This window comes from Acartia tonsa, chromosome 5, assembly GCF_053477335.1.
Source record: "Acartia tonsa isolate MP-2025a chromosome 5, ASM5347733v1, whole genome shotgun sequence".
Taxonomy (NCBI): Eukaryota; Metazoa; Arthropoda; class Copepoda; order Calanoida; family Acartiidae; genus Acartia; species Acartia tonsa.
Window position 1 is genome coordinate 23695904 of NC_137264.1, and position 15834 is coordinate 23711737.

Consider the following 15834-nt stretch of genomic DNA (forward strand, 5'->3'; position numbering starts at 1 on the left):
GATTCGTTTACACCCCTATCACTATTCTACACTGCACTCCCTCTCTTCCTCCCTTAATTCAATGTTTTTTGAGATGGTATTCTGAATAGAGAAGCATGCACAGGTATTTGACGCCGGGTGTGAGCCTTGAAGGGGCTTTAAAAATGGAAAGGTTTACCTTTTCAGTATCTAGTTTATAGGGGGGTTTGACACCCACAATTTGATATCTTTCATAAATTTTTAAACTGTTTGTAAATTATCTATGAATTCTAATAATTGTGATAAGGTTTTGAGAAATTATTCAACTTTATGAGAAAAGTTCTCATAGTTAATATGATTTTTCAAGATGCGTAGCATCTCTTTAAGATGTGCTATATGTAATAGGTTTTGTGCGGTTATTTTTATCTCTTCTCAAAGTCAATAGTCAAAATCTATTTTTTTGTAATTTTTTAAATTTAGCTTTTAAAGAAAAAGTAATGTGGGGATTATTTTTTTATATAATGATTTTTCTAGGTAGGTTGGTGTTACCCTCCCCCAAAACGCCTCGCCTCTCCCCACCTTCACTCATTTTAGGAACATTTTGAATATTGTTATTAACATGCTATGCTTTTTGAACACTATTTTTCTTGTTTTTTATTACTTGGTGAAACGTTAAAATTTGAATATGTTAAAGATACATAGCAATTTATAAAACAAGGAAAAATTATTCAAAATTGCGACACATTTTAATCATTGAAATCTATTTTTAAAACAATTTTACTATTGAATCAAAGAGTAAGGCCGCTTTTTGGTTTGTCCGTGAAGATATCTGTATTTTATAAAGAAGTAAGTTTTTTTGTTTGTCCTTTTCTGTTTTGAAAATTTAGTAGTCTGGTTTAGTGCAGTTTCCCTATTAGGTATCTAAAATCTTATTTAAAGTATATGAAACAAAGCCCTCTGAAGTCATGGACTCAGCTACTGTTATTAATACTTTAATATTTCATACAAAATTTAAATTACTACTTTGCAATTTTGATCAATTATATATATCGGTGGAAGAAAAAAACCTGATATTATTAAATTACTGAAATTCTAATCTTCAAATCAACTGAACATCAAATAAATAAAAATTTCCAATTATTACAAATTGTTATTTTTTGATGATGAAGTATTTTTGTTTTGGTTTCTGTTGACTACATGACTATATAAATGAAAGTAGTCATAGTTGACATATCAGCGACATGACGTTGTTCTAATGAAATTATGACAATTATTTTATGTTCATCAGTTGATAATTCTATGAAACTTTCTTGGGTTTTAGGGTTTTCTATGCATTACAACATATCAAGTACTATGGAAGGCTTAGGATATACTTATATGAAATTTTCCAGTATGTATTCGAAACTGATAAATATCCGCTGGATTAGAACCGGTTCTCAGCCATACTAAAAATCATGTAGAGCATCGTATCATAGACAATTTTTAACGAATATCTAAATAAAAATTCCAAAATTAAAATTATTTAAATTTTAAACTTTGTTTTATTATCCGCGGAAACCTGTTCAATATTGAAAATGATTCAGCAAATGATAATAAAATTGTTATGGCTAACCAGTGAATATTAATTTCAGGGGAACCGACGGAACAATATTCCACCCAGACTTGAAGAGAAATGAGACTCTGTATATCTTCAACATGAACCTCTGTCAATCATTACCTCTGGTATACCAGCAAGATGTTCAGCATCATGGCATTAATACATACAGGTATACAGATAGATAGATAGATAGATATAGTGTCAGTCCTTACCTCTGGTATACCAACAAGATGTCAGCATCATGGTATTAATACATACAGGTATACAGATAGATAGATAGATATAGTGTCAGTCCTTACCTCTGGTATACCAACAAGATGTTCAGCATCATGGTATTAATACATACAGGTATACACATAGATAGATAGATATAGTGTCAGTCCTTACCTCTGGTATACCAACAGGATGTTCAGCATCATGGTATTAATACATACAGGTATACAGATAGATAGATAGATATAGTGTCAGTCCTTACCTCTGGTATACCAACAGGATGTTCAGCATCATGGTATTAATACATACAGGTATACACATAGATAGATAGATATAGTGTCAGTCCTTACCTCTGGTATACCAACAGGATGTTCAGCATCATGGTATTAATACATACAGGTATACAGATAGATAGATAGATATAGTGTCAGTCCTTACCTCTGGTATACCAACAGGATGTTCAGCATCATGGCATTAATACATACAGGTATACAGATAGATAGATAGATAGATATAGTGTCAGTCCTTACCTCTGGTATACCAACAGGATGTTCAGCATCATGGTATTAATACATACAGGTATACACATAGATAGATAGATATAGTGTCAGTCCTTACCTCTGGTATACCAACAAGATGTTCAGCATCATGGTATTAATACATACAGGTATACACATAGATAGATAGATATAGTGTCAGTCCTTACCTCTGGTATACCAACAGGATGTTCAGCATCATGGTATTATACATACAGGTATACAGATAGATAGATAGATATAGTGTCAGTCCTTACCTCTGGTATACCAACAAGATGTTCAGCATCATGGTATTAATACATACAGGTATACACATAGATAGATAGATATAGTGTCAGTCCTTACCTCTGGTATACCAACAGGATGTTCAGTATCATGGTATTATACATACAGGTATACAGATAGATAGATAGATATAGTGTCAGTCCTTACCTCTGGTATACCAACAAGATGTCAGCATCATGGTATTAATACATACAGGTATACACATAGATAGATAGATATAGTGTCAGTCCTTACCTCTGGTATACCAACAGGATGTTCACCATCATGGTATTAATACATACAGGTATACAGATAGATAGATAGATATAGTGTCAGTCCTTACCTCTGGTATACCAACAGGATGTTCAGCATCATGGTATTAATACATACAGGTATACAGATAGATAGATAGATATAGTGTCAGTCCTTACCTCTGGTATACCAACAGGATGTTCAGCATCATGGTATTAATACATACAGGTATACACATAGATAGATAGATATAGTGTCAGTCCTTACCTCTGGTATACCAACAGGATGTTCAGCATCATGGTATTAATACATACAGGTATACACATAGATAGATAGATAGATATAGTGTCAGTCCTTACCTCTGGTATACCAACAGGATGTTCAGCATCATGGTATTAATACATACAGGTATACACATAGATAGATAGATATAGTGTCAGTCCTTACCTCTGGTATACCAACAAGATGTTCAGCATCATGGCATTAATACATACAGGTATACAGATAGATAGATAGATATAGTGTCAGTCCTTACCTCTGGTATACCAACAGGATGTTCAGCATCATGGTATTAATACATACAGGTATACACATAGATAGATAGATATAGTGTCAGTCCTTACCTCTGGTATACCAACAGGATGTTCAGCATCATGGTATTAATACATACAGGTATACAGATAGATAGATAGATATAGTGTCAGTCCTTACCTCTGGTATACCAACAGGATGTTCAGCATCATGGTATTATACATACAGGTATACACATAGATAGATAGATATAGTGTCAGTCCTTACCTCTGGTATACCAACAAGATGTTCAGCATCATGGTATTAATACATACAGGTATACAGATAGATAGATAGATATAGTGTCAGTCCTTACCTCTGGTATACCAACAGGATGTTCAGCATCATGGCATTAATACATACAGGTATACAGATAGATAGATAGATAGATATAGTGTCAGTCCTTACCTCTGGTATACCAACAGGATGTTCAGCATCATGGTATTAATACATACAGGTATACAGATAGATAGATAGATAGATATAGTGTCAGTCCTTACCTCTGGTATACCAACAGGATGTTCAGCATCATGGCATTAATACATACAGGTATACAGATAGATAGATAGATAGATATAGTGTCAGTCCTTACCTCTGGTATACCAACAGGATGTTCAGCATCATGGTATTATACATACAGGTATACAGATAGATAGATAGATATAGTGTCAGTCCTTACCTCTGGTATACCAACAGGATGTTCAGCATCATGGTATTAATACATACAGGTATACAGATAGATAGATAGATATAGTGTCAGTCCTTACCTCTGGTATACCAACAGGATGTTCAGCATCATGGCATTAATACATACAGGTATACAGATAGATAGATAGATAGATATAGTGTCAGTCCTTACCTCTGGTATACCAACAGGATGTTCAGCATCATGGTATTATACATACAGGTATACAGATAGATAGATAGATATAGTGTCAGTCCTTACCTCTGGTATACCAACAGGATGTTCAGCATCATGGTATTAATACATACAGGTATACAGATAGATAGATAGATATAGTGTCAGTCCTTACCTCTGGTATACCAACAGGATGTTCAGCATCATGGCATTAATACATACAGGTATACAGATAGATAGATAGATAGATATAGTGTCAGTCCTTACCTCTGGTATACCAACAGGATGTTCAGCATCATGGCATTAATACATACAGGTATACAGATAGATAGATAGATAGATATAGTGTCAGTCCTTACCTCTGGTATACCAACAAGATGTTCAGCATCATGGTATTAATACATACAGGTATACAGATAGATAGATAGATATAGTGTCAGTCCTTACCTCTGGTATACCAACAGGATGTTCAGCATCATGGTATTATACATACAGGTATACACATAGATAGATAGATATAGTGTCAGTCCTTACCTCTGGTATACCAACAAGATGTCAGCATCATGGTATTAATACATACAGGTATACAGATAGATAGATAGATATAGTGTCAGTCCTTACCTCTGGTATACCAACAGGATGTTCAGCATCATGGTATTAATACATACAGGTATACACATAGATAGATAGATAGATATAGTGTCAGTCCTTACCTCTGGTATACCAACAGGATGTTCAGCATCATGGTATTAATACATACAGGTATACACATAGATAGATAGATAGATATAGTGTCAGTCCTTACCTCTGGTATACCAACAAGATGTTCAGCATCATGGTATTAATACATACAGGTATACACATAGATAGATAGATATAGTGTCAGTCCTTACCTCTGGTATACCAGCAAGATGTTCAGCATCATGGTATTAATACATACAGGTATACAGATAGATAGATAGATAGATATAGTGTCAGTCCTTACCTCTGGTATACCAACAGGATGTTCAGCATCATGGCATTAATACATACAGGTATACAGATAGATAGATAGATATAGTGTCAGTCCTTACCTCTGGTATACCAACAGGATGTTCAGCATCATGGTATTAATACATACAGGTATACAGATAGATAGATAGATATAGTGTCAGTCCTTACCTCTGGTATACCAACAGGATGTTCAGCATCATGGCATTAATACATACAGGTATACAGATAGATAGATAGATATAGTGTCAGTCCTTACCTCTGGTATACCAACAGGATGTTCAGCATCATGGTATTAATACATACAGGTATACACATAGATAGATAGATAGATATAGTGTCAGTCCTTACCTCTGGTATACCAACAAGATGTTCAGCATCATGGCATTAATACATACAGGTATACAGATAGATAGATAGATATAGTGTCAGTCCTTACCTCTGGTATACCAACAAGATGTTCAGCATCATGGTATTAATACATACAGGTATACAGATAGATAGATAGATATAGTGTCAGTCCTTACCTCTGGTATACCAACAGGATGTTCAGCATCATGGTATTAATACATACAGGTATACACATAGATAGATAGATATAGTGTCAGTCCTTACCTCTGGTATACCAACAGGATGTTCAGCATCATGGTATTATACATACAGGTATACACATAGATAGATAGATATAGTGTCAGTCCTTACCTCTGGTATACCAACAGGATGTTCAGCATCATGGTATTAATACATACAGGTATACACATAGATAGATAGATATAGTGTCAGTCCTTACCTCTGGTATACCAACAGGATGTTCAGCATCATGGTATTAATACATACAGGTATACAGATAGATAGATAGATATAGTGTCAGTCCTTACCTCTGGTATACCAACAGGATGTTCAGCATCATGGTATTAATACATACAGGTATACACATAGATAGATAGATATAGTGTCAGTCCTTACCTCTGGTATACCAACAGGATGTTCAGCATCATGGTATTAATACATACAGGTATACACATAGATAGATAGATATAGTGTCAGTCCTTACCTCTGGTATACCAACAGGATGTTCAGCATCATGGTATTAATACATACAGGTATACAGATAGATAGATAGATATAGTGTCAGTCCTTACCTCTGGTATACCAACAGGATGTTCAGCATCATGGCATTAATACATACAGGTATACAGATAGATAGATAGATAGATGTAGTGTCAGTCCTTACCTCTGGTATACCAACAGGATGTTCAGCATCATGGTATTAATACATACAGGTATACACATAGATAGATAGATATAGTGTCAGTCCTTACCTCTGGTATACCAACAAGATGTTCAGCATCATGGTATTAATACATACAGGTATACACATAGATAGATAGATATAGTGTCAGTCCTTACCTCTGGTATACCAACAAGATGTCAGCATCATGGTATTAATACATACAGGTATACAGATAGATAGATAGATATAGTGTCAGTCCTTACCTCTGGTATACCAACAGGATGTTCAGCATCATGGTATTAATACATACAGGTATACAGATAGATAGATAGATATAGTGTCAGTCCTTACCTCTGGTATACCAACAAGATGTCAGCATCATGGTATTCATACATACAGGTATACAGATAGATAGATAGATATAGTGTCAGTCCTTACCTCTGGTATACCAACAGGATGTTCAGCATCATGGTATTAATACATACAGGTATACAGATAGATAGATAGATATAGTGTCAGTCCTTACCTCTGGTATACCAACAAGATGTTCAGCATCATGGCATTAATACATACAGGTATACACATAGATAGATAGATATAGTGTCAGTCCTTACCTCTGGTATACCAACAGGATGTTCAGCATCATGGTATTAATACATACAGGTATACAGATAGATAGATAGATATAGTGTCAGTCCTTACCTCTGGTATACCAACAAGATGTTCAGCATCATGGTATTAATACATACAGGTATACAGATAGATAGATAGATATAGTGTCAGTCCTTACCTCTGGTATACCAACAAGATGTTCAGCATCATGGTATTAATACATACAGGTATACACATAGATAGATAGATAGATATAGTGTCAGTCCTTACCTCTGGTATACCAACAGGATGTTCAGCATCATGGTATTAATACATACAGGTATACACATAGATAGATAGATATAGTGTCAGTCCTTACCTCTGGTATACCAACAGGATGTTCAGCATCATGGTATTATACATACAGGTATACACATAGATAGATAGATATAGTGTCAGTCCTTACCTCTGGTATACCAACAGGATGTTCAGCATCATGGTATTAATACATACAGGTATACACATAGATAGATAGATATAGTGTCAGTCCTTACCTCTGGTATACCAACAAGATGTTCAGCATCATGGTATTAATACATACAGGTATACACATAGATAGATAGATATAGTGTCAGTCCTTACCTCTGGTATACCAACAAGATGTTCAGCATCATGGCATTAATACATACAGGTATACAGATAGATAGATAGATATAGTGTCAGTCCTTATTTCTGGTATACCAACAGGATGTTCAGCATCATGGTATTAATACATACAGGTATACACATAGATAGATAGATAGATATAGTGTCAGTCCTTACCTCTGGTATACCAACAGGATGTTCAGCATCATGGTATTAATACATACAGGTATACAGATAGATAGATAGATATAGTGTCAGTCCTTACCTCTGGTATACCAACAGGATGTTCAGCATCATGGTATTAATACATACAGGTATACAGATAGATAGATAGATATAGTGTCAGTCCTTGCCTCTGGTATACCAACAGGATGTTCAGCATCATGGCATTAATACATACAGGTATACACATAGATAGATAGATAGATAGATAGATAGATAGATAGATAGATAGATAGATAGATAGATAGATAGATAGATAGATAGATAGATAGATAGATAGATAGATAGATAGATAGATAGATAGATAGATAGATAGATAGATAGATAGATAGATAGATAGATAGACAGATTGATTTTACCCTCGCTAAGCGCAACGAAATTTTCCCTGTTTTTTTAAATCTTTTCTTCGTCCATTCTTAGATATTAAGTTTCACACGTTTTTGGACATGAATAATTTTATGCAGATTCACATGCACACACACCCAAACACACACACTAAATTTTATACTTTCATTTACTAAATTTTTAGTAGCAAAGCTACTAACTTTTCTGTCCAACCGTAACGCTATGGGAGAAAAATATTTTTTTTCGGCTACTATTTAAGATAGAGAGCTGAATTATGTCCTGTGCGCATTTAGTATTTACATAGATTTTTTGCATATTCTCTCTATTTCATTTTTTTGTGATAACTAAATACCTGTCATATAACTCACTTTGTCTATTTGTCCTTCCATGGGTTTTTGTGCGTCGCTACTTATTGATATTGTCATCTTTGTTTTTGTGTAATTTTAACAAGGACAATGATATCCTTAATAAAATTATCCACATCATGTTCTTGGTTAAAAACGAAAAGCATATAGATAAATAAATCAAAGAAGACACTACAATTTAACGGAGTTACAGACGGACGAATATGAAATGGTTATAGAGAACTGCACTATAAAGATTAATATACAATTTATTAAAATTTTCATTTGTTATATTGTAACTTGCTTATTATTAATATTTATTATTGGTCAAACAAAACCGCGATATTTAATTCTTTGATTTTATGATGAATTATTTATGTGCATATTTTTACTTCCTTAGTTAAAATACTAAGGGAAAGTGGGGGGGGGGGGGAGGGGGTGATATTGGATTGTATATTGTACTGGTACCCAATCACGTTCTTCTCATCTCTGGCTTAAAACTTTAGGGACTTGTATAAAATCTTAATTGTTTTAATACAACAATTGTTTGTACTTGTGCTACTTTTTTGTTTTAAACTATTTTAGGTTTAGCATATCTTGTTCATTTAGTGCCCATAAAAATAACGTCATACTGACCTTCTATAGATCCAATTAAAATGTATACAGGCCTAACATTAGTCAATTAAAATTTATACTCGTCTGCCATTGGTATAATTTAGTCTCTGTATTTGCCTATCATTGGTTAATTTGTATTGTATGACGTCATTTCTTTAGGCACTATAAAGAGCTTTTATGAAAACTTGTTTTAGATTTGTGCCTCCAGCTGATGTGTTCGGCACCCCAGAGGAGAATCCCCGCAACGAATGCTTCTGTGCGGACACTGGACAATGTGCCCCATCTGGGCTCTTCAACATTTCCAAGTGCCAGGTACAGGATTTACTTTTCCTCGGGATTAAAACCGGTTTTGAGCCTTAATCATGTATTGTATTATTTAATAAAGATTTTTCCACGAAAAATAAAATATAAACTAAAAAAAAAATGCTGTGAGTATTGGTTTAAAAAATATGACGTAAAAAAAAAAATTAGCCAATGAGAGTCCACTACGCATGCCGCCAATGGTCAATAACGGCCTCTTATTGGCTAATTTTTTTTGTTACGTCATATTTTTTAAACCAATACTCACAGCATCTAAAAAAAATCTTATTTAAAATTTTTTATTACTATCCACGGAAAACTGGACGCTCTTTATAATGTACAATTCTAATATGACGTCATTAGGGATACTTCGGTTTTAGATTTATACTCTTAGACCCTAAAAAGAGTTTCACATCAGGTTCTACAAAACAAGATTAACGTCTTTAGTATTACGCGTTGGTGCAGCAAAAACTCAAAGTTAAAATAAGGGGAAAATTACAGTCTTGACAAGTAAGGGGATAAAGTCACTCAAAATTCAGCTACGTGACGTCATAAAATTGTTTTTTTTTTTGGGGGGGGGGGGGTGTAACCCGTCCTAAATGGTTGGGGGTGCCTATGGCAACACTAAGGTAGGGGTAAATTCTTTAGGGGGGGGGGGTTAACAACCATTTTACCCCTTCCCCCCCCCTTGGACGGATTTGGATTATCCATCTCTTTTAGGGGTTTCCTTTCCCACTTCTCCTCTCATCTCCATCATTTTTAGGACGTCACGTGGCTAATTTTTGATTGACTTTCTTACCCTACATTTATAATTAGAATATTCATAATGTATTTTGTAATTTTTTAGTTTGGTTCTCCGTTGATGCTTTCCTGGCCTCACTTCTTCCAGGCTGACCCCAGGCTACTGGAGGACGTAGAGGGTCTGGAGCCCCGCAAGGATATACACCAGTTCCATATTGATATCCTCCCAGCCATGGGTGTGGGCATGAGGGCATCTGTCACTACGCAGGTATTTTTGTTTGTCTGTACGTCTGTTTGTCTGTATGCAAATATGTCAATCTTTATGTATGTCTTTATGTCGTGGGTGGGGACATGAGGGCTTCTGTCACCACTGCACTATGGGACAAATGCATATGTATTGTTTCATTTTTTCCCTGGTTAAGATAGAGATATGAAATATGTCTCGATCATAATCTATGGACTTGAAAACAATATTCTTTTAAAGAATTATTAAAAAAAGATTTTTATTTGCTAATATTTATCATTTTTCATGACTTAAATTTTGCTATGCACAAGGACGACATACCTAATTCATTTCGTCTTCTTATGTAATTTTAAAGGGTTGGGATACAAAATATTAGTTTGAAATTATATTTCATCAATTTGATTCTTTTAGAATCTATTATAATACGTTTTGAATTTTTAAATATTTTTTTACATTTTAATAATCAATAAAAAATTCTATAATCTGATTTATATTAAGTACCTAATCTTTTTTATATTAGTGGTTACATAGAAGAGATTTTGTCGCCACAAATAACTAGTTGAGTAATCTTTATATAAATATACCAATCTTTTTAATATTCATAAATAATCATATACTCACTAAAATAAGTAAGAAATGAATATAAAGTAATAGGGAAGAAAAGTGAAAAGTTCTCTTTTTAATCTTCTTATATTTATTATTCTCATATATCTCTATGTTTATTTGTATAATGTACTTAAAGATTTTAAAATTAATTAATTAAATATATAAAATATAATTAAGATATCAAACTCATTTCTAAGATTTAAAGTTTGCTAAATGACATGTTTATTACTTATTGTCTTTAATTCTAATTATAGAAATTTTACAATCTTAGAAAACTTGATATTTCCTGTCCCATCTTGGAAATTATGGGGGTGGGGATTGGGAAAATTACAGGGTGGTTTTACATGTCCGCAAAATATTTACTAAATTTAGCAACTTAAAAAAAGTATAAGAATAAAAAAGAATATTTTATTCCATTTGTCTCTAAAAAATTGAAATTGACAAAATCATAAATCATGAAAAAAATGTGATTGGATTGTATGAACACCCTCCAGGTGTATATGTTCAAGGGGAATTTCATATCAAGGAGCTAAGAGTAATAGTCTTAGACATTAAAACTTTTAAGAAAGAATTAGGTTATATCTTTCTGGGGTGATTCATTATAAATAAATTATTTAGAAAGATTAAAATTAAGGAAGTAAGTTAGCAAGGCTTGTTAAATTGTTTCTTATTTTGAATAACGTAGTTTTAGAGGGAAATTTTGACATTTTATCCAGTATATAACTTTTAGATTAAAATATGTTTGTTTATAGAAATTCATACTTGATAAGTAAGTTCAATCTCGATTATAGAATATTTATAATTAAATGTTTCAAAATGTTTTTATCTCGTACTTTCCCTTTCTTCGGGCTGTTACTCTTTACCCTGTTTCTTAAATTTCTTGAGACGGTCAAATGAACACATAAATATTACGCAAATAAATGTCGTTGCACTTAATTTTAGCGTTAAAGTCATTTACTTTTTTACAAAAACTTTAAAGCGAAAAAAAGCATAATAGTCGGGACTTTTACCTAAAATGGATGAAATAAAGTCAAATCTACACCTCAAAAGCTACATGTTCATGTAAAAAAATCTCTGAGAAACTCTGAGAAAAATTTAAAATGTTTTGAAATGTCCCATAGTGCACTGATGTATGTTTGTTTAACTGTCTGTGTGTCAGTCTGTATGTATGTATGCATGTATGCATTGTCTATATATGTATTTAATATCTATCTATCTATCTTTATAGATAAACCTGGTAATGAAGGAGACAGAACACGTGCAACAGCTGAAGGGTATCAGAGATATTATCTATCCAGTTCTATGGTTTCAGGTATAGTATCATGTTACTATAGGGATAAGACAATGGAAAATAAATTGATGTACATTTGCAATGATGATAATTCTTACTCATTCTGCAGATTTTAATTATTGGTTGAAAAGTTTGCACCAAAATAAAAAGATTTTTAAGCCAACAAATGGGAAAACATCTGTAATGTATAAAACTTTTGGTACATGTATTGTATATGCTATCCCAACAACCCTCTATTTTAATAACTTAATCATTTGATACCTAAATTCAATGATGTGTCTACTACATATTTAAAATATTAAGTATTCCAAACCCTAAACGTATCGTATTTCGAGAAAAATCAAAAGGGAATTTAGAGACATGATAATATTGAAATTGGGGAATATTAATTAACGTCGCCAAGAATTCTATTTCAAGAATATGATATATATTCCCCTCTCCGTTCGTTCACAAATAGCTCCCTATTTATATTTTTCTAAATATTCAAATTTCTTAATATTTATTTACGAAGTGCTTCGTAAATAAATACTAGATTTTGAAAAATAATAAATTTTTACGTTGTATATTTCTATTTCTGAAATAAATCACGCAATCTTAAATGAAGTATGTTCGTTAAACAATTCCGAAATAAAATTTACTAAATATATTAGACTTTTAGGTTCTTTCTATGAAATTAATGTGATGACATAATTTCCTTACTCCAAAAAGTCTACCTGTTAAGAATACGACATTTTAGACGTCTTACTTTTTTCATTGCTTATAAGTAAGTATTCTGTCTATAAATTATATAAAATACTAACATATTAATGATGAACAGACTGACGTCTATAACCAACACAAATTATAGAAAAGCTTCGCTAATTCCTAGTATTTTCCATAAGTTTTGTTTTGTTATTTCTTGGGTGGGGGGGGGGAGGGGAGGGGTCAATATCAAGTGTTGGGATGTGTGAAAAATTTTTAACAAGGATGACAATATCCATTAAAGCAAAACATTAACATAAATGCATAAGTATAATCAAAATTATAAGTAAGTATTCTGTCTATAAATTATATAAATACTAACATATTAATGATGAACAGACTGACGTCTATAACCAACACAAATTATAGAAAAGCTTCGCTAATTCCTAGTATTTTGAATTTTCCATATGTTTTGTTTTGTTATTTCTTGGGGGGGGCACAGTGGGATTTTTGGTCATTTTTTAAATTTCCTCAATTTTGAGTTAAATGTCCCAGGGGCTAGTATTACCATTCAAAAGTTGCCATGCAACAGATTTTTTTATATACTACAAAATTAGGCAAAATACAGCCGTTTTGCTGAACATGGTCAAAGGAATATTTTTAAAAAGTGATTTTTTTCATTAAAATCATCATACATTGCTTTTCCTACTTTTTCCTAGAATAAATTGGTGTAAAAATCTGATTAAATGATATGTAACAATATTTCATTGATATATACAGATGTTTCTACTTTAAAATGCAAAGAAAAATAAGAAAAGTTGTCATAAATCTGTAATTTAAAATCCAAGAACACCTAATATTGCATCTTAAAATAACATGTATTTTTTACGTTTAAAGGTTTTTCTCACTTGGGGCTACGAGGTGCCAAAAGTTATTTAGGCCCTGATTAAATTCAAGTATTCATAATTCAAGATTAGTTCATAACTCTTGGCACCTCGTAGCCCCAAATGAGAAATCCAGCTTAGAAAATAGATACCGTGAAGTTGTATTAATATAAATTAAATACCATTATGAAGTCAAACTATTAAAAATTGATATAATTTAATAACACACATATTCAATCTTTAAAGGTTACCTTTCCGTTTTTAATAGTGAAGCTATTCTGTAAATGATACGTCCGTCTGTCGGTAATTCTGTCCGTTAGAAACATTATTAGGGAAAACGTGAATTTCTCGGCTGCTATTTAAAAGACTTTATTACCATACTAAGAAGCATCCAGATTATAATTTACTAATTCCTTAGTCTATCGGTAATGGTCTGACAACCAGTTGATTTAAATTTGAACAAGGATGACAAAATTCATAAAAGCAAAGCTTTGAAACTGGGTGACAGACAAACAGCGTGAATATGTAAAATATATATAAATAAGTCTTGTCAAAATTTTGCCTAAATTTGTTGCAAAAGTTCTTAAATATAAAATACTGTTTAAGGGTAAACGGACATTGTTAGGAATTGATTATAGAGATGCTTCGCTTATAATATTGTACTTATAATATAAGTTAAAAATCAACATAAACGTATTGACATTCTGGTAATGATTATAGGGTTGATACGCTTTCCAAATCGTACAGAACTAATACAGGAATCAATAGAACAATTCTAACATGCCTAAGATAACGAAAAAGCTAACGTTACGGACGCAGGGACGTACGGACTGACCCTAATTTTAGAAAAGCTACGCTGTAAATTTAGATAGACAGCTTTTTTTGGGGGGGGGGGGGAGATTTACCTCATTGATGGTAATGCGCCCCTAGCATCTAGGGTATTCGAAGGGATATAGAAGGGCAGACAAATAGCTTAAAACAAAACCCAGGCTTATTTATAAAAATGAAATAGACTGAAACCATCCTATAAGAAGCTTCCCTCTAAAGAAGAACCATATCGGTTCAGTGGTGAGTGAGATCCTTCGCTACACACAAAAAAAGCTTTATATTATAGGAGATACTGAAAATATATATACAATGATTATTATGAATAGTTTTAGGAACAAAGCTTCTCAATTTTTATAAATGTGCGTATGTCTTCCTTTCTGTATTTCTGAAACATTTAAATTAAATTTCATTTATAAGCCACTATTTTTTTATGTCAGTCCTTTAACTTTGTTTGAAATACTTGATTTATATTGTTCTTTCCTTTCAATGCCCTTGGTTTCTAAATCTAATAGTAGTCCCTGAATCCACATTCATTTGCTGTAGGTATTTCTTAAACTCTCCATCCAACAATTAAAATTTGAAAATAACAATGATGACAACATCCATTAAAGCGAAGCTCAGAAAGGTGGGACAAACGAACATTAACACTTACAAATTGTCATAACTAAATAATCAGAACATAAATGTATAAAAGTTTAACAGAATTGTAGGTAAATTTGTTCAAAAACTGAATAATTACAGGATAATTTTTAATGACATTGTAAAAGGGCTCGGCAGCCTGTATACCTCAGGCAAACATTTTACAATTTTAAATATCAACTAAAAGGTCGAACCTGACCCAGGTATGACAATCCTTCATATCAAAGATCTTTTAAAGCATCAAAATGGGTTAAAATTTACAGCTTAGTCACAGCTGATGCGCAGCTGCCGAGCCCTGTATACTATTTATTGAAAGCATATAATATGTATATTAATCATATATGTACACCTTAAAAACTCTCCAAAAGTTTTAATTGAGGTCTAA

General features: G+C 32.7%; 1 protein-coding gene across 1 annotated transcript in view; it reads left to right on the forward strand.

The window, feature by feature from the left end:
• Positions 1–15834, forward strand: part of LOC145319089 (lysosome membrane protein 2-like) — a 98998-nt gene that overhangs the window by 66270 nt on the left and 16894 nt on the right. Inside the window, exons 10-13 of the mRNA XM_080160933.1 lie at positions 1590–1724; positions 9430–9547; positions 10383–10544; positions 12355–12438. Coding sequence (XP_080017059.1) covers positions 1590–1724; positions 9430–9547; positions 10383–10544; positions 12355–12438 — 499 coding nt within the window. The remainder of the gene's footprint in view (positions 1–1589; positions 1725–9429; positions 9548–10382; positions 10545–12354; positions 12439–15834) is intronic.